Source organism: Sesamum indicum, linkage group LG3, assembly GCF_026168435.1.
Source record: "Sesamum indicum cultivar Baizhima isolate 11 linkage group LG3, ASM2616843v1, whole genome shotgun sequence".
Classification (NCBI taxonomy): domain Eukaryota; kingdom Viridiplantae; phylum Streptophyta; class Magnoliopsida; order Lamiales; family Pedaliaceae; genus Sesamum; species Sesamum indicum.
In genome coordinates, this window is record NC_142659.1 from 6,209,664 (window position 1) to 6,230,535 (window position 20,872).

The 20,872-nt window shown below is 40.5% G+C and overlaps 3 protein-coding genes across 6 annotated transcripts; 2 read left to right on the forward strand and 1 right to left on the reverse strand.

The window, feature by feature from the left end:
* Window positions 1-202: 202 nt before the first annotated feature.
* Window positions 203-4,761, forward strand: RHL1 (root hair initiation protein root hairless 1 (RHL1)). Of its 3 annotated transcripts, none has more exons than XM_088878781.1 (9): window positions 203-613; window positions 903-1,013; window positions 1,657-1,743; window positions 1,859-2,070; window positions 2,842-2,951; window positions 3,102-3,277; window positions 3,854-3,895; window positions 3,987-4,035; window positions 4,502-4,761. In XM_088878781.1, exons 1-9 carry the CDS (start codon window positions 302-304, stop codon window positions 4,507-4,509), a joined length of 1,107 nt encoding a protein of 368 aa, XP_088734907.1. In that variant the 5' UTR covers window positions 203-301; the 3' UTR covers window positions 4,510-4,761. The 3 variants fall into 3 exon arrangements, with proteins under 3 accessions (XP_088734907.1, XP_088734908.1, XP_088734909.1); XM_088878783.1 differs by having other exon boundaries at window positions 474-613; window positions 861-1,013; XM_088878782.1 differs by lacking the exon at window positions 903-1,013.
* A 9,043-nt stretch (window positions 4,762-13,804) lies between these two features.
* LOC110011770 (uncharacterized) lies at window positions 13,805-15,848 on the forward strand. Of its 2 annotated transcripts, none has more exons than XM_020693022.2 (4): window positions 13,805-14,175; window positions 14,518-14,644; window positions 14,928-15,041; window positions 15,588-15,848. In XM_020693022.2, the coding sequence occupies exons 2-4, from the start codon at window positions 14,596-14,598 to the stop codon at window positions 15,701-15,703; spliced, it is 279 nt and encodes a 92-aa protein (XP_020548681.2). In that variant the 5' UTR covers window positions 13,805-14,175; window positions 14,518-14,595; the 3' UTR covers window positions 15,704-15,848. The 2 variants fall into 2 exon arrangements, with proteins under 2 accessions (XP_020548681.2, XP_088735018.1); XM_088878892.1 differs by lacking the exon at window positions 13,805-14,175 and adding an exon at window positions 14,339-14,429.
* A 236-nt stretch (window positions 15,849-16,084) lies between these two features.
* On the reverse strand, window positions 16,085-19,603 carry LOC105157359 (putative metal-nicotianamine transporter YSL7). Its single transcript, XM_011073770.3, has 6 exons — window positions 18,870-19,603; window positions 18,366-18,529; window positions 18,076-18,173; window positions 17,818-17,952; window positions 17,448-17,637; window positions 16,085-17,344 (listed from the first exon to the last, which is right to left on the reverse strand). The coding sequence occupies exons 1-6, from the start codon at window positions 19,267-19,269 to the stop codon at window positions 16,238-16,240; spliced, it is 2,094 nt and encodes a 697-aa protein (XP_011072072.2). The 5' UTR covers window positions 19,270-19,603; the 3' UTR covers window positions 16,085-16,237.
* Between the last annotated feature and the right edge of the window lie 1,269 nt (window positions 19,604-20,872).

Genomic DNA, 20,872 nt, shown 5'->3' on the forward strand with positions numbered 1-20,872 from the left:
ATTACTTTTGTTTTGTTTCAATTAGACCCCACACTTTTTTCATAGAATTATAACAATATTTTTGGGATCTATATATATTAAGTTTCTTATATAGATAGATAAAATTTAAATTAATTATATAATAAATATAAATAAATAAAATTTAATTCGGGTCATTTTCAATTTATTTACAATTGTAAATCCGAAAGTATTGCCTTTAACTAGTTATTGAATACTGACTGTGAATTGGAATTGGAGTTGTTGGAGTTGGAGTTGGGCCCTTCTTCCCCTGTAACTTGTAGCAGGTTCCCGCCGGAGAGAGATGGGTCGAGGTGGTAAAAAGGAAGGCACCGCCGCCGACCCCGAGGGAGAAGAGAGAGTAAGGCTAAAAAAGCTGGCCTTCTCCACAAACATTTTGTCCCAAACCCCGCCCAAACTGGGTCCTTCACCCGCTCTGCCCCCCTCTAAAACCGTCATCAAACACCACGGCAAGGATATTTTGAGAAAGTCACAGCGCAAGAACAGATATTTATTCTCCTTTCCCGGTCTACTCGGCCCCATTTCTGGTGGGAAAATCGGCGACCTCAAAGACCTCGGCACCAAAAACCCCATTCTCTACCTAGATTTTCCGCAGGTTGGTCACTTTTATGACTGTCTTTTTATCCATTATTTGTTCGTTTTGCTCTGTTTTAAGTTTTTAGCATGTCACAATAAGGAAAGGTGGTGGGTGGTAGTACATACAACGCATAAATTGTTGCCCGTCATGCTTTGGATGTTCAGTTGTACTGATTGTTTGGAGGCTGGTAAAGGAAGGTTATTGTTGTACTCGTCAAAAGGAAGTTTTAGCTTTTTTCCACTGATAAATGTCTCGGTTGAAACAGATTTTGATGAACCCGTGGCTTCTGATTTCCTTGAATGTGTAGGGTCAAATGAAGTTGTTTGGGACAATTGTTTATCCTAAGAATAGGTATTTAACGCTGCAATTTTCGAGAGGCGGGAAGAATGTTACATGTGATGACTACTTTGACAATATGGTTGGTATCTTCTTCTTAGTATTTTACCCTTGTGGTTTTGTTCTAGATTGTCTCCTTATCCTATTTCGACATAGTATGTTTTACTCCAGTAATGTCATAATTGCAACGATTAGAATATTGACAAATGCCGAAATTCTATAAACCTTTTCATTTATCAATGCATATGTGTGTTTCTATTGTCAGCTTCCACTATTTATAGAAATCTATACAGGTGTAGTGACATAGTCTTTTAGCTACAATAGAGTTTTTCAGTAAATAAAATTTTAGTATTGGAACTTCAATTGTCATATATAAGGATCCTGTTTAGAGAATCCTGGTTATAGCTTTATGTACAAGCAAATGTATGTAGCGGATATCATTACCCCTAAATCTCTTGACTGTATTAGCATGGGTACGCCTTCCATGCCAACTTTGCAATATTCTTGTCTATTCATGGGTTTGATATAAATCGTTTATTCTATCTCTGCAAGTGAACTACTGAGTTGCTAAAGTCAGTGGTGTTTAGAAGAAAACTAACATGAGATGTTAAGCACAAAAAGAGTGCAGATCGGTGTTAATGTGTAGTAATTTATTTTCTTCGTATCTCCTGTGTTTTATTTTTCTTGTGAGGCTCAAGTCTTGTATGCAACCTTCTTCTGTTCAGATAGTATTTTCAGATGCTTGGTGGATTGGAACAAAAGATGAGAATCCAGAAGAATCACGGCTTCAGTTTCCTAAGGAGCTGAATCTGGTTAGCCATAAATTCTTTTGCTTGCCAGTTAGTGGAAAAGCTTTTACCATTGGCTTTGAGCTTAAACCAAATATATTTTCAAAATAACATTGTGAATCCCTGTGTTCTGAGCCAGGAAAAGCAAGTGGAGTATGATTTCAAGGGTGGTGCAGGGGCCACACAAGACAGTAAACTAGGTTCTGGAAAATTTGCAACAAAATGCTTGGAACAGGAATCCCCAGAAGTTTGTCTAGATAATAATTTCGCTGACAGTCCAAATGATTACAAAGAGTTGGCAGAAGTTACTCCAACTCGGCAGTCAGCTAGGACTGCTGGGAGAACATTTAAGTATTTTCTTTAATTTCCTTTGTTTATGTTTTCTTCTGATAGAACTTTAAGATACCAACCGTTTTCCTGAATGATCCAAAATGGCAGCCTTTTTTTTTTTTTTTTTGGTAGTTTAGGTGCTAAAATTTACATGCCACATCTTTTATCAATCAGACCGAACATCATGGTTTGCTTTAGGAACTATAAGTGGCAAGTTATTTATGGAATCTACACAACTGAGTGTTGGTTCTATACACTTGCTCAATTTTTATCTGATGTGCGGTAAAGTGTCATTTTAGCACCTTATGTTTGTATAACTCCAAGGTAAAAGGAGAAAAAACACTTCTATACACTCACTCAATTTCTATTTGATGGGCGATAAATTGTCATATGTGGCACCTTCTGTTTCTGTATTCCAATAGGTAAAGAGAGAGTAAAGTTTCTTTTATTGAGAGAACTCGGATCATATTTTGTGGAGTAGTTTGTAGGAAATCACGAAGGAGTTTGGCTGGTTTATTTGGTTGCTTTTATGGGTGTTTTTGTTTCGATTTTCTGTTGTTTGATACAGGGAACTCTGAAAAATTTACCTCTGCTAAATGGGGTAATTCACATTGTTATCTTTCTGGCAAATTATGATTTCAAAGTAGCTTTGCCATTAAAAGTCAAGCAGAGATTTCATTTTTTGTCATTTTGCTCTGAATTTGTGTCAGTCCTATTGAGGTCCATTCTACACAACTTTTGTCCTCTGGGTATTGAGTTATTCCAGTGATGATTGGAGTGTCTGTGATGCAGTTTTGCAGAAGCATCTTCTGGGGATGATTTTGTTGGGGATGGAGATGAAACACCGGAAGAAGAGAATGAGAAAGTTGATTCAGAAACAAGAAAAACTTATACATCTACAGATATCCTTGTATCATTTTTCTTTCTGGTTCTCAGTTTTGGATTTGTTATTAATTTTCCCCCTTTAATTTGTATGTCTAGTTCATATTGTTCTCAGCATGTGCAAGAATGTCATAATTTTTCAAAATGTGATGTTCCTTACAGACATGCACAGACCAAAATTTCATCCCGTCTAGTATTTGAAATTGATAATCAGGGCAATGCTAGAGAAGATCCAGGTTCAGGACAAAATAAGCGGACTGGAAAAACTAAAGATTCCTGTGATAATGATCACACGTCCCTCGTCCAAACAACACTATCTTCATTGTTTAAGAAGGTGGAGGAAAAGGTAATGTGTTGCATCTTTTCTGTGAAACATCAATTTCCTACTAAATTACCAATTAAGAGCTATAAACGGCCATATTAGATGTGATCTAGAAACTGCTTGGACTCTAATTGAAGTTGATATCTCAAGCGGGCCTCAGTATGCAAATGATATAAGTACTATAGTTACTGATTGGAAATTTTTCTCATACGTTATAGCTATTTACAAGTCCTATGGTTTTTCAAAGAGTATTTAATATCTCCCATCTGTGCACTTAAACGCTTTCTGGTGACATGCTGAAATTAAAGACCATGATAATTGAATTTGATGCAAAACTATGTATTTTTATTTCACAAATATGCTTTCTTCCCTCATGTTTGATATGGCTGGATGTAATTTCTAATATTTATCCAAACTTAGTTTGTCATGCTGTTTTATCCACTCTTACCTTTTGTTCCACATCTCCTTAAATATTTTGTTTATGTACATCATGCTATGATAAAATAGTTATTACTATTGTGTGTTTGTGTGCCCTTTTTTTTTTTTTTTGTTTTTTCTGTATCAAGTTTCATATTTGACATAATAACATTGATTTTTCAGAAGGCAAAGAAGGAAGTGAACCAGAAGATCAGTACTTCTGAAGTAAGATTTTGTTGTTTGCTTTTTCAGGCACTTTGGTTATTAGTTAATGTTGTCAGCTTCATTACCTCATTGCAACTGTTATTGTATTTAGGCCTCCAAGCTTGCGAAGGGAGGAAAGAAAAGAAAGGAAAGAGAATCGGGTTAGCCTTACACCCCTTCTCTCTCTTCCTTAGCATCTAATGATACTTGTGATGGCATTTCAGTGCATGAAAAGTTGGGAGTGAGTTTTTCTTGAAGAGAGAATATTCTGGGACTTCACGACCTCTCTTAACTCTCCTCCTGATTTCATCAAATCTTTTCTTGTCTGCTATCATCGAGAAGACAGGCGAAGGCTCATTACAAGAGAGATGCACATTCCTTGAGTTGCCACCTAAAATTTTTCTTAATCTCATTAAAAAAATGTAATCAATTCGTGAAGAAATCCTAGGAGTGTGCTCTAGGACACCACAGGTTTAAAAATGATACGTTTGATGACATGCAACTTGTACAAATCCTACCAGTCAACGACCAACAAAATAATGCATATTGTGCTATTGTGTTTGACAACATTCTTCGGCCAGTGTATTATTTTTTGACATGATGGTTGCTTTTATTTATCTCATTCAGGACAGTGAAGCAAGAGATGAAGTTTGGAGGGCTTGAAGATTGTGATGTGCATCAGCAAGATGATTTTGTATGGTTTTATGATCTCTACAATATATGTTGTTGTCTAGGCAGTCGCTCTTGTACTGGTTTTGTCCTTGTATTTGCACTTTTTGTTAATTTGATCACCATTTTCAGATCATATAGGAAAACATCGTGGATGAATTGTGTAACAATCACATTTGTTGGAATACATGGTTTAAAGCATATTGCAATTACACTCAGATGAATCCGTCCTGATCGGAATCTGTATTAACACTGCTATGTATCGCACAAATCGATTTTCAAAAATTAATTTCTGACATAAATTGAATTATGCAAAACTCGATGGCGATCATATTTAAATCCAATGCTGGACTGTATATGAAATTTTCATTTATGTGCCGGGCTTTTAAAAAGCCAAGGCCCAAAGTAAATATGGCAATCGTTCTCGAAATGATACTAATAACGGTAAAATCAACGAAAAGACAAATATGACCCTATCTAGCGGCTAAAGAGTAATTTTGGGAGAGATACGATGGGTCTTGTTGGAAAGGAAGGAAATCATTTGAGCACATTTATGCCTTGAATTAAGGAGATTAATTTGCCACCTAATCAGCAGGCATAAATCAGCCTAGGGCTCGACTTATAAGAGGAAGGTTGATCCACGATACTCGCGCTTACCATTTGCGACTGATGTCAACCTATAAATACTGGATCCGTATAATAAATAGGTAATGTTAATTTGATACAAGCAGTAAACTATTATTCAACAATTTAAAGATAACTTCGAGATTCTAACTTGGGCGTCGGAGTGTTTTCGTTGGGGACGACCCCGACTGTCCTAACCTTTCTTGTTTCAGTTGGCAGATCCATTTGAAGAAGTACGTCGAGGTCGAACACCCAGACAATCAGTGTAATTATCCTCGACCATAATTTTCGAGCAGGATCAGTTTGGCGCCGTCTGTGGGAACACACCGCATACTATACGGGAACATGGAAGGGAATACAGGAGATAACATTCCAGTCGCCGACGTGAACTTGGGAAATACGGAGAGAACTATTCAATTGACTAGGATAGAACTGCAACAAATGATGGAAGAGGCTGGAAGAAAGGCAATAGTAGCATACGAACGGAGAATACCACGCCTATTGAGAAGGAAGCAGTTAAAAGAAAACTATTCGGAGGAAAGGAATTAGAAAGAACGTCTAAAGGGACCAGTAAGAACCCAGAATGAGGCCGTCGCACGCCTTCAGAAGTCGGGTCGAGTAGCAGATACAAAAGCCATTTCAGAGGACTTGCTATCTCCCGAGCAGAGGTCGAAGGCGTATCCAAGCAAATTGCTGTGTTAGGCAAGCAAATTGATGAGTTGAAGACACGTGGGGAATTGGTGTCTCAACACAGGAATTCACCTTTCAGCAACCAAATCCTCACCGAAGTCATAAACCCAAACTTCAGAATGTCGGATCTACCAAAATATGATGGAACTAGAGATCCGCAGGAGCACTTAGCCGCCTTCGACCTGGTAATGAATCTGTACGGACAATCTAGTCCTATTAACGCGAAATTATTTGTCACTACTTTGTAGGTAAGGCACAGGAGTGGTTTACTAATCTGCCGCCGGGGAGCATAGAGTCACACGAGCAATTGGTTCAGAAGTTCGCTTTCCACTTTGCGAGCAAATGGAAATAGAAACGATCTGCCACTCATTTATTCACTATCCGCCAGCACGACAATGAAACCCTGAAGAGTTTCATGGGCAGATTTAATAACGAGACTTTGGAGGTGCAGGATCTGAGGATTGACATAATGGTCAGCATTCTCGTTCACGGGTTGAGAAAATGGCCGTTTGCGTCAGCACTGGCTAGGGACCCACCAACAGACGTGGAGCAGCTCATGAGTGTGGCTCAAAAGTACATCGACGAAGAAGAGATGAATGCCCTGAAAGACGGTGAATGCAGGATTGGATCGAATCGCGGAAGAGACTCGAGACGTCACAGTAGTGGGGTGGACCGGGCAGATCGCCGACCACGACATGGCCAAAGCAAGGAACCGGCATACCAGCAAAGGTATCAAAACTACACCCCGTTGAATATGACAAGAGCAAAGGCGTTGATGATGGTCGAGAAAACCGATGTCTTGAAATGGCCAAAACACACAAGATTCACTCCGGCCAAAAAATACTCCAACAAGTACTGTAGATTCCATTGCGAAAAAGGCCATGACGCTGAAGAATGCTACCAGCTCAAGGACGAGATCGAGAGACTCGTACGCCAAGGTTATTTTAAAAATCAGGTCGCGAGAAATCCCCGGGATAGAAACAATAGGAGCAGGTCTAGAAGCCAGGAGAGGAGACGAGAGGGGGAGAATGACACCAGGGATCCGAGAACCAGAGAGAATGCGCCTGTGAAAGGTATTATACATACTATCGCAGGGGGAGCTGAGGCAGATCAATCAAGGAGGTTGCGAAAAAGGCTTGAGAGAAGTTACTGGTCCATGAAAGACAGACAAGTGATGAATATAACCCAGGAGCAAGAGATACTTCACGGTGCACAAGGTGTTAGTGGACAATGGAAGCTCGACTGACATCATACTAAAAGAAGTGCTGTCAGAGATGGGACTTGATAATGTTGGGTTAGCGCCTGTAAAGACTCCACTAGTTGGCTTCGGAGGAAGCGAAGTAGAGTCATTGGGAACGATTGATTTACCAGTGTCCATTGGCGAAGAGCCGAGGAGAAAGACCCTTATGATAAATTTTTTTGTCGTGGACACCCCTTTTGCTTGTAACATCATACTAGGTAGGCTTGGACTAAATTCTTTCAGGGCCATAGTCTCCACTTTTTATTTGAAAATGAAGTTCCCGACCCCAAACGGGATAGGAGAGGTGTCATGCGATCAAGTGGAGTCGAGAAGATGCTATAATCTGTCCCTAAAAAATGGCACGACAGACAAGAGGAGGAAGATCGAAAAGTCGGGCGAACGATGGGAAAACCAAAAGATAGAAAAAGAAGCTGAACAAATCGAACCCATCGATGAGCATAAAGAGATAGAGCTAGTACGAGGTGATCCGTCGAGGACCACCAGAATAGGATCCAGGATGGCTGGGGATCTGGAAATGCATATGATCGTATTCCTCCGAAATAATGTGGACATGTTTGCCTGGGATCTATCAAATTTCAAAGGAATAAGTCAGGAAATTATAGTGCATTGCCTGAATGTCGATCCATCGACACAACCTGTGCATCAAAGAAGAGGACATTTGGGATCGAAAAGAATCGGATCATAAACGAAGAGGTTACTAAATTGTTGAAAGCGAAATACATTGCAGAAGTCCAATACACAGATTGGTTATCCAATGTGGTAGTCGTCCCGAAATCCTCTGGAAAATGGAGAATATGCACCGATTTCACCGATCTGAACAAAGCATGCTAGAAAGATCCTTATCCACTCCCAAGAATTGACGTTTGGTAGACTCTACAGGCGGTTATGAACTTTTTTCGATGATGGACGCTTATCAAGGCTACCACCAAATCTACATGGCGACGGAGGATAGAGGTAAAACATCTTTCGTCACTGAACAAGGTATTGCTACAATGTTATGCCCTTTGGACTAAAAAAATGCAGGGGCAACCTACCAAAGACTTGTGAATAAGATGTTCAGAAACAATATCAGCAAAACCATGGAGGTTTATGTGGACGACATGCTCGTAAAAAGCCAGCAACCAGAAGACCATTTGTCGCATTTGGAGGACGCTTCGCCATCATGAGAGAATACGGGATGAAGCTCAACCCAAGTAAATGCACGTTCAGGGTCGGAGGTGGTAAATTCCTCGGGTACATAGTGAGTAGTCTTGGGATCGAGGCTAACCCAGAAAAAATTGAAGCAATTTTGCAGTTGAAATCACCCGCCTCGGTGAAGGATGTTCAGAAGCTAACGGGTAAGCTCGCGTCTTTAAATCGTTTTATTTCTAGATCTGCAGATAGAAATTTACATTTCTTCAAAATATTGAGAAAAACTAAAGAATTTAAGTGGACCGAGGAATGCGAGCAAGCGTTCCAAGAACTTAAGAAATATCTAAGGACGCCACCATTGTTAGCAAACCCAAAGATAAGAGATACATTGTACCTATACTTGGCAGTCTCAGAAAATGCAGTTAGCTCCGTACTGGTAAGAGAAGATAGAAAAACGCAGAACCCAATTTATTATGTTAGTAAGATACTGCAGGGAGCGGAAAAACGATACTCCTCGACCGAAAAACTGGTATTGGCACTTGTGGTTACAGCTCGGAAGCTGCGACCGTACTTTCAATCCTACAGGGTTATCGTACGCACAAATCAACCCCTTAAGAGTATATTATCTCGGCCTAAAGTGTCAGGAAGGCTTGTCAAATGGGCAATCGAGCTAGGAGAATATGACTTGATTATTAAGCTCGAATGGCAGAGAAAGCGCAAGTGCTAGCTGACTTTGTGATGGAAATGGCTGGAGAATCAGCGGCCGAACAAAACACTTGGATGTTACACATCGACGGGGTCATCAAATGCAAGTAATGGCGGAGCAGGGATACTGATCCAAGGACTAGAAAAGGTAGAGATAGAGATCGTTGTGAAGCTCTCATTTTCAACCACTAACAACGAGGCAGAGTACGTAGCGTTGATTATGGGACTGGAACTAGCATACGAAGTAGGAGCTAGAGCCTTGGAAGTATACACAGATTCGCAGTTAGTAGCTATGCAAATTGAAGGGAGCTATGAAAAAAAAGAGAAAACCATGATGATGTATCGCAATAGGGCGAAATCTCTGATGCAAAGGTTCGCAACATGCTCAATCCAACAAATCCCAAGGAGTGAAAATGATAGGGCGGATGCGTTGTCAAAGTTCGGAGCACTTTTAACAGGAATAAAGAATCAAAAAGTAACGATCATGGTAAAAGATCGACCGGCAATCTTAGAAGGGGACGAGGTAAATACGATCGAGACCCCGTGTCCATCGAAAGATGAGGTTACAAGATACCTACAGGATGGAACACTACCAGAAAATCCGATTCAAGCAAGGAAACTGAAATTTAGAGCTACCCGGTTCACTTTAATTGGGTCCCAATTGTATAAAAGGTCCTTTCAAGGACCACTTTTGAAATGCTTGGACGACGATCAAGCTAGATATGTGATGAGGAAAGTCCACGAAGGCAGCTATGGCAACCACTCGGGTTCCAGGTCGTTAGCGCAGAAGCTGACAAGGCAAGGATACTTCTGTCCTACTATGCTGAAGGATACTAAAGAATTTGTTCAAAAATGTGGAAACTGCCAAAAATATGCCTCCTAGATACATGCACCCGACGCCCTTATGCAACCTGTCAAGATTACTTGCCCTTTCGATCAGTGGGGGATCGACATTCTAGGCTCCTTTCTCCCAAGAAAAGCTCTGAAAAAATTCATAATAGTGGCAGCCGAGTACTTTTCAAGTGGGTCGAGGCCGAGGCGGTCGCGAAGATATCTGAAAAAACGATCATTGATTTCATTTGAAAGAGTATTATTTGCAGGTTCGGAATCCCAAGGATTTTAATATCCGACAACGGAACGCAATTCCAAGGAAAGCAAATAACAGATTGGTTGAAAGAATTGAGGGTTCAACAGAACTTCACGGTGGTCGGTCATCCCCAAGCGAACGGGCAAACAGAAGTAACGAACCGAATCATACTCCAACACTTGAAGTCTCGACTTAAAATAAAGAATTCGTGGGATGAGGAGCTCTCAGGAGTATTGTGGGCATATCAAACCACACCAAGGTCCGCTACAGGTGAGACTCCTTTTTGTTTAATTTATGGTTCTGAAGCTATTATTCCTGCAGAAATAGGTGAGGAGACGCAGAGGATAGCTGCCTACGACCCCACAACCAATGGCGAAGCAAGAGCCTTCGACCTTGCCACTATGGAAGAAAAAAAGGAGAAGGCATTGGCAAGAATGCTTCACCACAAAGGTTTAATGATGAGAAATAGCGACAAAAAATTGCGGAAAAGAGAGCTGCAAGTAGGCGACCTAGTTTTGAAAAGGGTCGAAGTTTCCAAGCATGTGGAAAAACTAGACCATGGATGGGAGGGGCTATACAAAGTGGTCGAAATAAAGAAACAGGGAACGTACAAGCTCCAGGACGCGTATGGCAAAGACCTACCACGACCATGGAATATACAGAACCTTAGGAAATTCTATGTTTAAATTTATGCCTGGGAAAGGCCCAAATAACACCGATATGAGAAAGATCATGTATACAAATAAGATCGATCTGAGAAAGATCCCCATTTTTATTGATTTAATGAAGCGATCTGCAAAAGATCCTAAATTTTATCTGGAAAAGATCTCCTTTTTAAGGAACTTTACAAAGCGACCTGAAGAAGATAGTAAATCTTATAAAAAGATCTTGGGTATTTTCGACCAAACAAGTGATCTGCAAAAGATCTCATATACTGACAAAATAGTGATCCAAAGAGGACTCATGTATAAGAACGAGCAAAATCTTACGATCAGAAAAATGTACGAGCTGAATGAACTTGTCAAAAAGCTTTGCAAAGGCAAGTTGAATATTCAGACAGGTGAAAAGTCAGAATCATAGCAAATTCTCCCAAGACAAATCGAAATTCATATACAAAAATCAGTCTTCTATCTCATCTAATAAAGCAACAAATTCATCCTCTTCTTCTGCCTGAGGAATGTCTTTATCAGGAAAAGGGTGAAGGTCGCCATCAAGGCCAGGATCCAATTTTGAGGTATCAAAGTCGGGAGCAAATCCACTAAGAGTAGCCACTTGAGCCTTGCAACATTCGAAACCTTGCATCAAATAGTCTGCAGCATTGAAGCAGACGCCTTCATAAAATTGCGAGCTCCTTGGAAACGAGCCTCGCGAATCCGAGCTGCGAAGTCTTCGGACTTTAGGAATTCCTCGCGACCCTCAATAGCACCTGCAATTTTCCCGGCAGCATGTCCTGCAGAAAAGCCTTCCTCTTTCCCTACCTTCATGGCCTCGGCAATCTCCGAATTCATCTTTTCTTCTAACTCTTTGTTCATCGCTTCCAGAGATGCCAATCAGATTTCAAGATCTTGCAACCTTGAAGAGGATTCCTCCATCTTGGCTCGAAGGTCGTAGTTCCTGTGTTCGGCCCTGATTCCTCTGAAATCCAGCACATTTCAAAGAAATCGCGCGTACAAAATTGGCAGCCTGCAGAACAGAGGATTATAGATCGCAAAGAGAGTTAGAAATCGGGATATAAAAGGGCTAACCTGAATCAAGGAATGAGCAGTATGCTCCTCGAGACGAGTGAACGACGTTTGAGGTAAGGCAGCTTGATCATTTGGAGGACAGCTAGCATTGTAAAGTTCCCAAGAGTCCTGACCTGATAGGGTGTTCAAGACTGTACTATTCGAAGAAATCTTCCAATCAGGTACCAACTTCTCTCCCTGTAATTGGGCAGATAGATGATGAGGAGAACGCAGATCTTCTCGAGCCTTCTTCCAGCACTCCGCGACCTCTCCAAAACGCTCCATGTTCCGGATCTCCTCATCATGAGCTGCATGCATTGGTCGTAATGGACTGGTCGTATTCCTCCGTTTGCGACGTACCAAATCGCATGGACTCGACTCACCTGCCTGCGAGCGAGCAGGAGATAACTCGGCAACTGGCGCATTCCCTGCCTGACCTCGAGATCGAGTGTCCTCACTCCCCACCTCGATCAAAGCCCTGTCCTGGGGAACGTTGCTTGCAGGAACAGATGATTGGTCGGGCTCTGGCTGGGTCGAAGCAACCGAAGGAGAAGTGATCGGAGGAGGATTGGCTTGAGCCGCAACCCTAGCTTGAGCGGCACGAATCCATTGAGTAAGGCGGGTTTGGTTAACCATATCGACTGTAAAGAAAGAAAAAAGAGTTATCGACCATCGATGTATAAGAAGGCTCAGAAACAGAACAACATGTCACCTAGAGATTCTTCGACCCGGAGGGGTGCTGGAGTGAGATGTGCGAGCCAAAGAATTTCTTCTACTAAAAGTCGCTTCGGATCGTATCGAAAAGAAGTTAGGCTGTTGATCTGATCTCCTTCCAGCCCCCCTCCTTCGGTAACAGGTTTAGACTTTTCTATGACCCAGTCAAGCCTAAACAGCCACTCGCGACCTGGGGGAGGTCGAATGAATACAAACTTCTTTTTCCATGGACCGACATTGGAAGTAAGAGGATCAAGAAACCTACAGTCCTTATGAGCTGACAAGTAGAAAAATCCTCTATCCGCATTTGAGGTAGTAAACGAATATAAAGACCAAAAGTTGTCGAAGTTGGGTTTAAAACGATGAACCCTCATAACTATGATAAAAAGGATGATTTGGCGGATGGAGTTAGGAGAAAGCTGCATTGGACACAACTTTAATTTATCTGGGCAACACCTAGGGCTAAAGGAAGACGCAACCCCGCATCGAAATGATGAAGAGAAAAAGCACAAAAACCCTTTGGAGGTCGGTGCATCCTATCAAACGATCTGGGAATTACTACCTCGTAGTTGTGAGGAATAAAATACTTTTCCTTTATTTTATGTATCGGTTGCTTTACTGAACTAACTATTCCAGCCCAGGGACTATGGTCTAACATAGATTGGAACCTAGCATAAGTAGGGGTTTCCTCGGAGTCAAACTCCTCATGGTCATTTCTATGTGGCCTACGGCAAGATCTAGCCCCAGAGGGACCCTCAGGGAGAACAGGAGGCGCAACTAAATGAGGAGAAGTAGCAGATGAAGCACTAGAATGGGAATTAGAAGAGGAAGACATTGTACCTGGAAGGAAGTAAACAAGATCGAACAGCAGAAGGCGAGATCGAGAGGAAGAGGTGGCGATCCTGAGAAAGCAGCAAAAGTACTGCCATTTGAATAGATGTTCTATATATAGAAGCGGGAGAGGGAAAACCTAGAAGAGAGAGCATTCACGATGAGAGACGCGTGGCAGCGCAAGGCTCGAGGTGGATGTATCAACCCTACACATGGCAACGCACAGTAAATGTGCAGTAGGAAAGGACGCTTCGACTTCAGCATGCATGATGAATCACGCATGCCGAAGTAAGGGGCTAATGATAACGGTAAAATCAACGAAAAGACAAATATGACCCTATCTAGGGGCTAAAGAGTAATTCTGGGAGAGATACGATGGGAAATCATTTGAGCACATTTATGCCTTGAATTAAGGAGATTAATTTGCCACCTAATCAGCAGGCATAAATCAGCCTAGGCGCTCGACTTATAAGAGGAAGGTTGATCCACGCTACTCGCACTTACCATGTGCGATTGATGTCAACCTATAAATACTAGATCCGTATAATAAACAGGTAATGTTAATTTGATACAAGCAGTAAACTATTATTCAACAATTTAAAGATAACTTCGAGATTCTAACTTGGGCGTCGGAGTGTCTTCGTCGGGGACGAGCCCGACTGTCCTAACCTTTCTTGTTTCAGTTGGCAGATCCAGTCGAAGAAGTACGTCGAGGTCGAACACCCAGACTATTAGTGTAATTACCCTCGACCATAATTTTAGAGCAGGATCAGATACGGTTAACAATAATGGAGATATCACCATAGTAAAGCACCAGAAAACGCCACAATGAAATCAAGATAAGGAGGAAGCTCAACTAAATGAGGTATTATGATTTGATCGGGTCACTTGTTTTCAGTTTCCTCCTTGCGTGACATTGCTCGATCACGGTTACATACTCATTGTGGCATAAATGTATTCCAGCATAAGTTAAGTGGTTTAGCTTCATTAATATATTCATGTCAAACGTCAATATGTTTTGGTGGTGTGGGGTCAATTGTCTGCTGCATGTGTGCTTGAAAAGTGGGATTTCTGAGCAAACTTTTGTCTGCCTTTAACCTGTTCTCTCTTCAGTGACTGGTGCTGTCAATATCTTCTATTTCGCATCTCCTTAATTTATCTACTAGAAATTATTCTGGTTCGATTAATCTACTAACTTGATTTGCAGGGAAAATTTGAAGAAGCGATTAAGGAGTGCACAAAGGCGTTAGAATCAAATCCTAGGTACACAAAAGTCCTGCTACGAATGGCCGAGTCACATGAAAAGCTTGAACACTATGAAGAGGCCATTGCTGGTAAATTTGGGTTCCAGGATGTGTGCTGATATTTAAAAGATATAGATATGCGTTAGTTGTTGCATTATAGCCATTGCTTGCCATACTCCATCGTTGTCCTTTGAAAGTGTGAATCCTTGCCTGCTGTTCTGTGGCTTTGTGTCAAATAGGTGAGTTTGAACATTCATTCTTTATGTGTTAATTGCCAACCCATCTCAGGAAAATGGTCGAGTTGACACTCTTCTGGACTTGACACTTGCATCATGTTTTTCATATTATCATCGGAAACATTGTTTTATCGCAGATATGACAAAAATCTTGGAGTTGGATCCATCAGAAGGCCAAGCTGGAAGAGCCATTATTCGTCTAAAGCCACTGCCAGATGAGAAGCGTGAAAAGATGAAGGATGAAATGATTGGTGAGATTAAATAAGCTTAGCTCAGTCTATTTCCTTATTCCACATATTAGTGCTATTCCTTTCAGTTTTAGTCCAATAGCATGCTTTTTCTCGTATTTTTGTTTATTCCTTTGTTACATGGATATATGAGCATTTTTCTTCATTTGCAAAAGAAAGGTCTTATACGCAAAACGGAGCTGAGTGTGTTGTTGCAAACTAGAGAGATTAATTAGATCCAGTATCTCTGTGACATTCATTGATGTTAAATTTTTCTTGTGTATATTCATCTTTGATCTCTAGTACGTACTTTCTAACGTGTTTCTAGAATTGCCAAATCAATGTTCTTGTGTAGAATGTGGATGATTCCACCTTGATGACATTTCTTTTGTTCATAGAGTCGACCTTGCCGCCCACCCCCCCAAAAACAAAATAGTGTTGTGTGCGTGTTATGTGATAATTTGTGACTACATAGAAACTCTCAGTTACGAATCCTCCAATTTACTGCATCCTTTTGGAACATTTTGCTTCCTTAAAAATGATAACTAGTCCGCTTTGCTCCATCATCAGGAAAACTGAAGGAAATGGGGAACTCCATTTTTGGGCATTTTGGAACGTCTGTAGACAACTTCAAAGCTGTCAAAGATCCTGAGACCGGTTCCTACTCTCTTTCATTTCAGAACTAGTTTTAGTGCCTTCTTTTGTATTATCCATACGTCAGACAGAATATTCATGAGCTGTAAATTTAAGGATATGAACCAAAGAACTTGCCTGCTTTCATATGGATCTTATGATCAATAGTTTGCATCATAAATTCAGAGATCAAGTTTTTGCATTCCGTGTTCTCCTGAATGAGGCCATATTTTTCACACAAGCAATCAGATTATCTGTGTTTCTTCAGGCATATGTGTGTAACCGAAGATAGTTTATAAATTCTTTGGCTGTGGGTTGCATTCATATACCCAACATGGCTAGTAGATAAGTACGGGATACACTAAAATATTGGCATCCGATGATTGTTTAAGATTAACAGATGCTCCACCCTTGTGTGGCCAAACTATGCCATGTCACATGATAATATTTATGATCGCATTAAAGGAGTTCACTGATGGACTGTACAAGTACATTGACATTACAAGCATAATCACTGCAAACAGAAAGGAAAAATAACAGTTTATTCAGTATCAGTACACTAAGCCAACGTATATTTTTCCCATTAACTAGGATCCTAAAAATTTATCAACCCTACTGTTTGTTGCTCTTGAGATAAACTTCATGCAAATGGGAGGTTTGACCCCTGCAAGCGCCAGCACAGAGCTGGGCAGCGTCCACATTCCATCTCCACATATTAAACCTGAGGCAACAGCTGGTCCAAATGCATCTGCCTTGGCCTTGTTCACCTTCTGCCAGATATAGAGTATCAGACTTCCAACACACATATCAATGGCAAAGTAGGAACCCAAGTAAAATGGAATAGCCATTGCCATTGGAAGTGGGATGAACCAAGACCTTTTCTTGCCCAGACTATCTCTAATCATGTTAATTAGAATGGCTGCTGCAAAGAATACATAACATAGTTTAAGGCAATTCTTTGGCAGTGCTGAGAAGCCTTCAACCCCCAACTTAGCCATATTATAATACACAGTAGCAAAAGGAGCAGGATATGCACTTGTGGGATACCCTATGTCGGGAAAAGCATTGTAGAAGATCCAAAACACACAAGGAGAAATCACACATCCCATTGCCGTGCCGATCACTTGGCTCACAAACATTGAACGAGGGGAAGCCAAGGTCAAGTAGCCGGTCTTGAAATCCTGCATGAGGTCAGAGGCAGTTGAGACGATGTTCATCATTACACCACATGCTGCCAAGCCAGCAAGAATTCCTCCATGAGAGGCACCGGCCCAGGCCCCTATTGTAAAGATGGCAAGTTTCCCATATGTGGATGCTAGTGACCAATCTGTGAGCCCACAGCCAAATGCATTGCAAAAGGCTAATGCTGGGGCAAAAATGTAGATGACTATTATGTGGTACCATTTGAGGTGGTGGAAGATATGAGGAAGAGTTGCTGTAGAGACTGCAGCAATGGCAACATAACCTCCAACAGCAAACCATTTCGGTATTTGATCCTTTAGAAAGAGTTGAGAACGACGCTGATCATCATAACTTTGAGATTCTATGGACGGAGAGGAATGTTGTGTTACTGGCATTTGCGAGTTGGCTTTTCTCTCTTGGAGTTTCAAGAACAAGCCGGCTAATGTCCGGCTCAGCACCTTGAAGAAGTTGTATAAGCCATCACCAAGAATCATGGCTATGCCAATGAAAACCTGAGTAAGTTTTTGGCACAGATTTTTTTTCAGGGATGCTATAGGAAATATCTTCAAACATGAAATGAGTAATGTTTGCAAGTTCAGAACACCAGGAAAGCACCTTATAACCTTGAAGCCCTTTCAAACTGTTTGGGGGAAGATCAGCAGAAAACCAGTCACCCTTTCTATTTTCAATGAGTGGCCACATGATACCCCAAGAAAGGATTCCTCCAACCAGTACAGATACATTTATGATGTGTGGACAAATCATTCCAACTCCTACATATGTTGCTGAGAAATCAAAGAAAAACCTGTAGTTTCACAAGGACAGTATGAAAGTGTTTAGCTAGTCGCCTCATAAATATAACTTGTTCATTTTACAAAGTTGAGATTTTGTCTTAATGATATGAAATCCATGCTGTTCCCGACACTCATATGGTTCAAATATCGACTACAGAAGAAAGGATATTTTCTTTTGTGACTGGTCTTACTTGTATTCATATGCTTGCAATCCAAAGGTTGGGAATTTTGCAAACCCACATTCGTCTGCAGCAGTGAAGAACCATTGAAAGAAGCCCCACAAGAAGCTGAAGGAGAAAAACTTGCCCAACTCTCTGACCTGCTTCCTGAAATATACAGGAAAACAAACAAGTTCTTGAATGATAATGCTCTAAGAAAATTTGGACATTATTTTTCCTGTTCCTATAAAATTCTTAAATCAATTTCTAAGCTTTATCATGATGGCTTACTTTGCTAGTTTAGCTCCTTCTGGAGTATGAAAGCTGTTGATAAGATGCGCTGTTGCAGTACCACTTGGATATGTCAACTTGAAGTCTATGATCATAATCTGAAAGAAATTGATAGCTATACATCATTCAAGACGTGGAAGCACTAGACCAATCCATTATTTTCGACAAGTTTATATACATGGATGGGGTGTGAAGAGATCATGTTTGCATGACATTCCTTTATTATTTTCATTTTTCTTCCTTGTTTTAATGAATGCAAGTTTGATCAGCCAGCCAAGGAGAAAGATTACCTTCCGGAGAGGCACCACGGAGAATAAGCCTAGGAAGCTAACTACAAACAGAAAGCCAATCATCCAACCCAGTGATGGGTTCTTGTAGTCGAACCCGTCTTTCCTGTGTTCTGATTGTTGGGCTATCTGCTCGCTCATTCCAAAAAGATAGCTTCCGAAACCTCCTGTACAGGATGGAAAAGATTGGTCAAATCCTGCTGCAACTTCTGTGTATTTTGCAATCTTTTCCTGGCACAGGTAATATGATCTGCTTGAATGCTCAATTGCATAGGATTGTTCTATGGTGTTTATGAATTATGAGAAAATTTTACTTGCACTTTGCAATACTGGGATTATAAAGGTAAAGCCTAAAAAGTTACAAACATTCCAGTCAAGGATTCTTGATACAGATCAAGTAATTGTCTCCATGATTTTCTGTCTCAACTCAGGTGAAAACAATACTGGAGAAAAGAATTATCTACTTGTAATTTCCCTTTGCACGGAGAGAGGATTCAGGAATCTTACCACTAAAGGCAATGCCTGAGGAAGCAACAACACATGTCTGAATGACGGTGTTCTCTTGACGAGTAAAAGGCTGCCTCAACATGCCGGATTTTGCAATCAGCTTAGTCCAAGTCTTGACGAAGAAGAATCCCAGTAGTCCAGCAGATACGTTGAGGGAAGGTATGATCCCAGTGGTGAGGTTGAGTTTCATCACTATGAAGCAGAACATCACTGACAGCAGAAAACTCACAGCGAAAGCTCTCACTGTCAGCTGTTTCCTCCATGAGGGCACCTCCTTGTTCTCAAATATCCTCTCCACAGACAACTTTTCATCTTCTTTCATAACCTTCTCCTTCCTTTCATCATCCATACCTTCTAATTCAATCCCACCCTCCACATTTTTCTCTCTTTCACTTCCCATCTCTTCTCCCTACTCTTTGGAGTGGAATAATATTACTCTAAAATCTTTGGATCACAGTGATTAAATAAAGAACCTCCAAGAATGTGGAGTTTTATACTAGCAAAGAATTGGAATATCTATGCAAGCATTTCTTTGGAGCCACATGTCCAAGTCAAGGGTGCGGGGAAAAAGGAGCAACTATCACATGCATCCAAATTTTGCAATCAATCAAGGGGCCATATGACCTTAGTTCTTGGATGCTTATTCAAGTCAAGCTCATCAACTATGAGATGAGATCTACCGAAATGAACAAGTTCAAAGCACAGAAAAGACTGTTGGTAAAGAAAGTATGAATTGTGAGTAATTAGGTGGGAAGCACAGACAGGTAATGAAGCATTAAAGTATTGATTGGATGTCTCAATCAACTTGGCCAGTCTGCTACATTACAACATGGATTTTAATTCTTGGATTAATATCACTATTTTTTATCTCTATCTTGTGTTTTTAGTTCACGCGTTATAGTCTTATTAGGATAATAATATCGGCGATCTGAACCATCTGATACAAATTATTAGAGAGAAGCATCCGCCGGCCTCTTAATCGCACAATAATAAATTGTAAAAAGTACAAAAACAATTCCGAAAAAATAAAAAAAGAAGATTAAGTTTATGAGCTGACATATGATTTCTTAACTTTCAATCATACTCTATGAATAGTTGTTGTGTTAGTAAGTAAACGTACTTCATCAAATTAATATTCTATAGTTAGTTTTTGTTAAAAGTAGAAAGGTGATGATGGTGGTGGAATAGAACTAAGAAAGTGATGAGATGAGATGGGATTATGGGGAGAAGCACCAATAATTAAGAATGGAAAGCAACATTGCAGTTAATGAATAGAGCAGCTCTCAGTTGATGTTGATATATTGCACAATACCAATAGCCTTAGCCTTAAATGGGTGGACCAAGAAGACTTTGAGAATCAACCATACAAATACAATCCCATTTACTTACTTTGACCTGCAAATTCCAAATTCCAGATTCCAATAAGAATCAAATATGGTGAGCTGAGCTGAGGTCCCTCATTAAAATAGTGTGATGTCTCTTTCTATGGCTGCACAAATGTAGAGTTTGGAGTTTGCATTAACATCCACATACAAATATAGGGTCTAATTCATTGCTTCCATACTTGATCCTCTTATTCTTTACTCCAACAAGACCATCTTAGGCCAGACTTAATATTTTGATCTCCTTCAATATTGATTCGAGTGTTTAATAACATTAGTTCGAGGGTCTTTCTACTTATTCTCGAATTACACTATAAATTTAAGATATTTTACTTTAACCATACTTCGCCCTTCCGCATGTGTAATTTGATAATGTTCATCCGAAATAACAAATTAAACGTTGAATTTTGATGATTTGCTCTGAGTTTTTTCTTTGAACATCATGAATCTCCTTGAATTGTGCTAGAGAATCTTTTGAGTTTCTTAAATGCACTCTTGATCTTCCTATTTCTTGACTTGCGTCTTAACTATGTATTCACTTGTTCTCCTTCAATCTTCATCTGTGTCCTCAGTTGTTGAGAATCACCCCTACTTGTAGTTAGTTGTATGATAGAATACTTT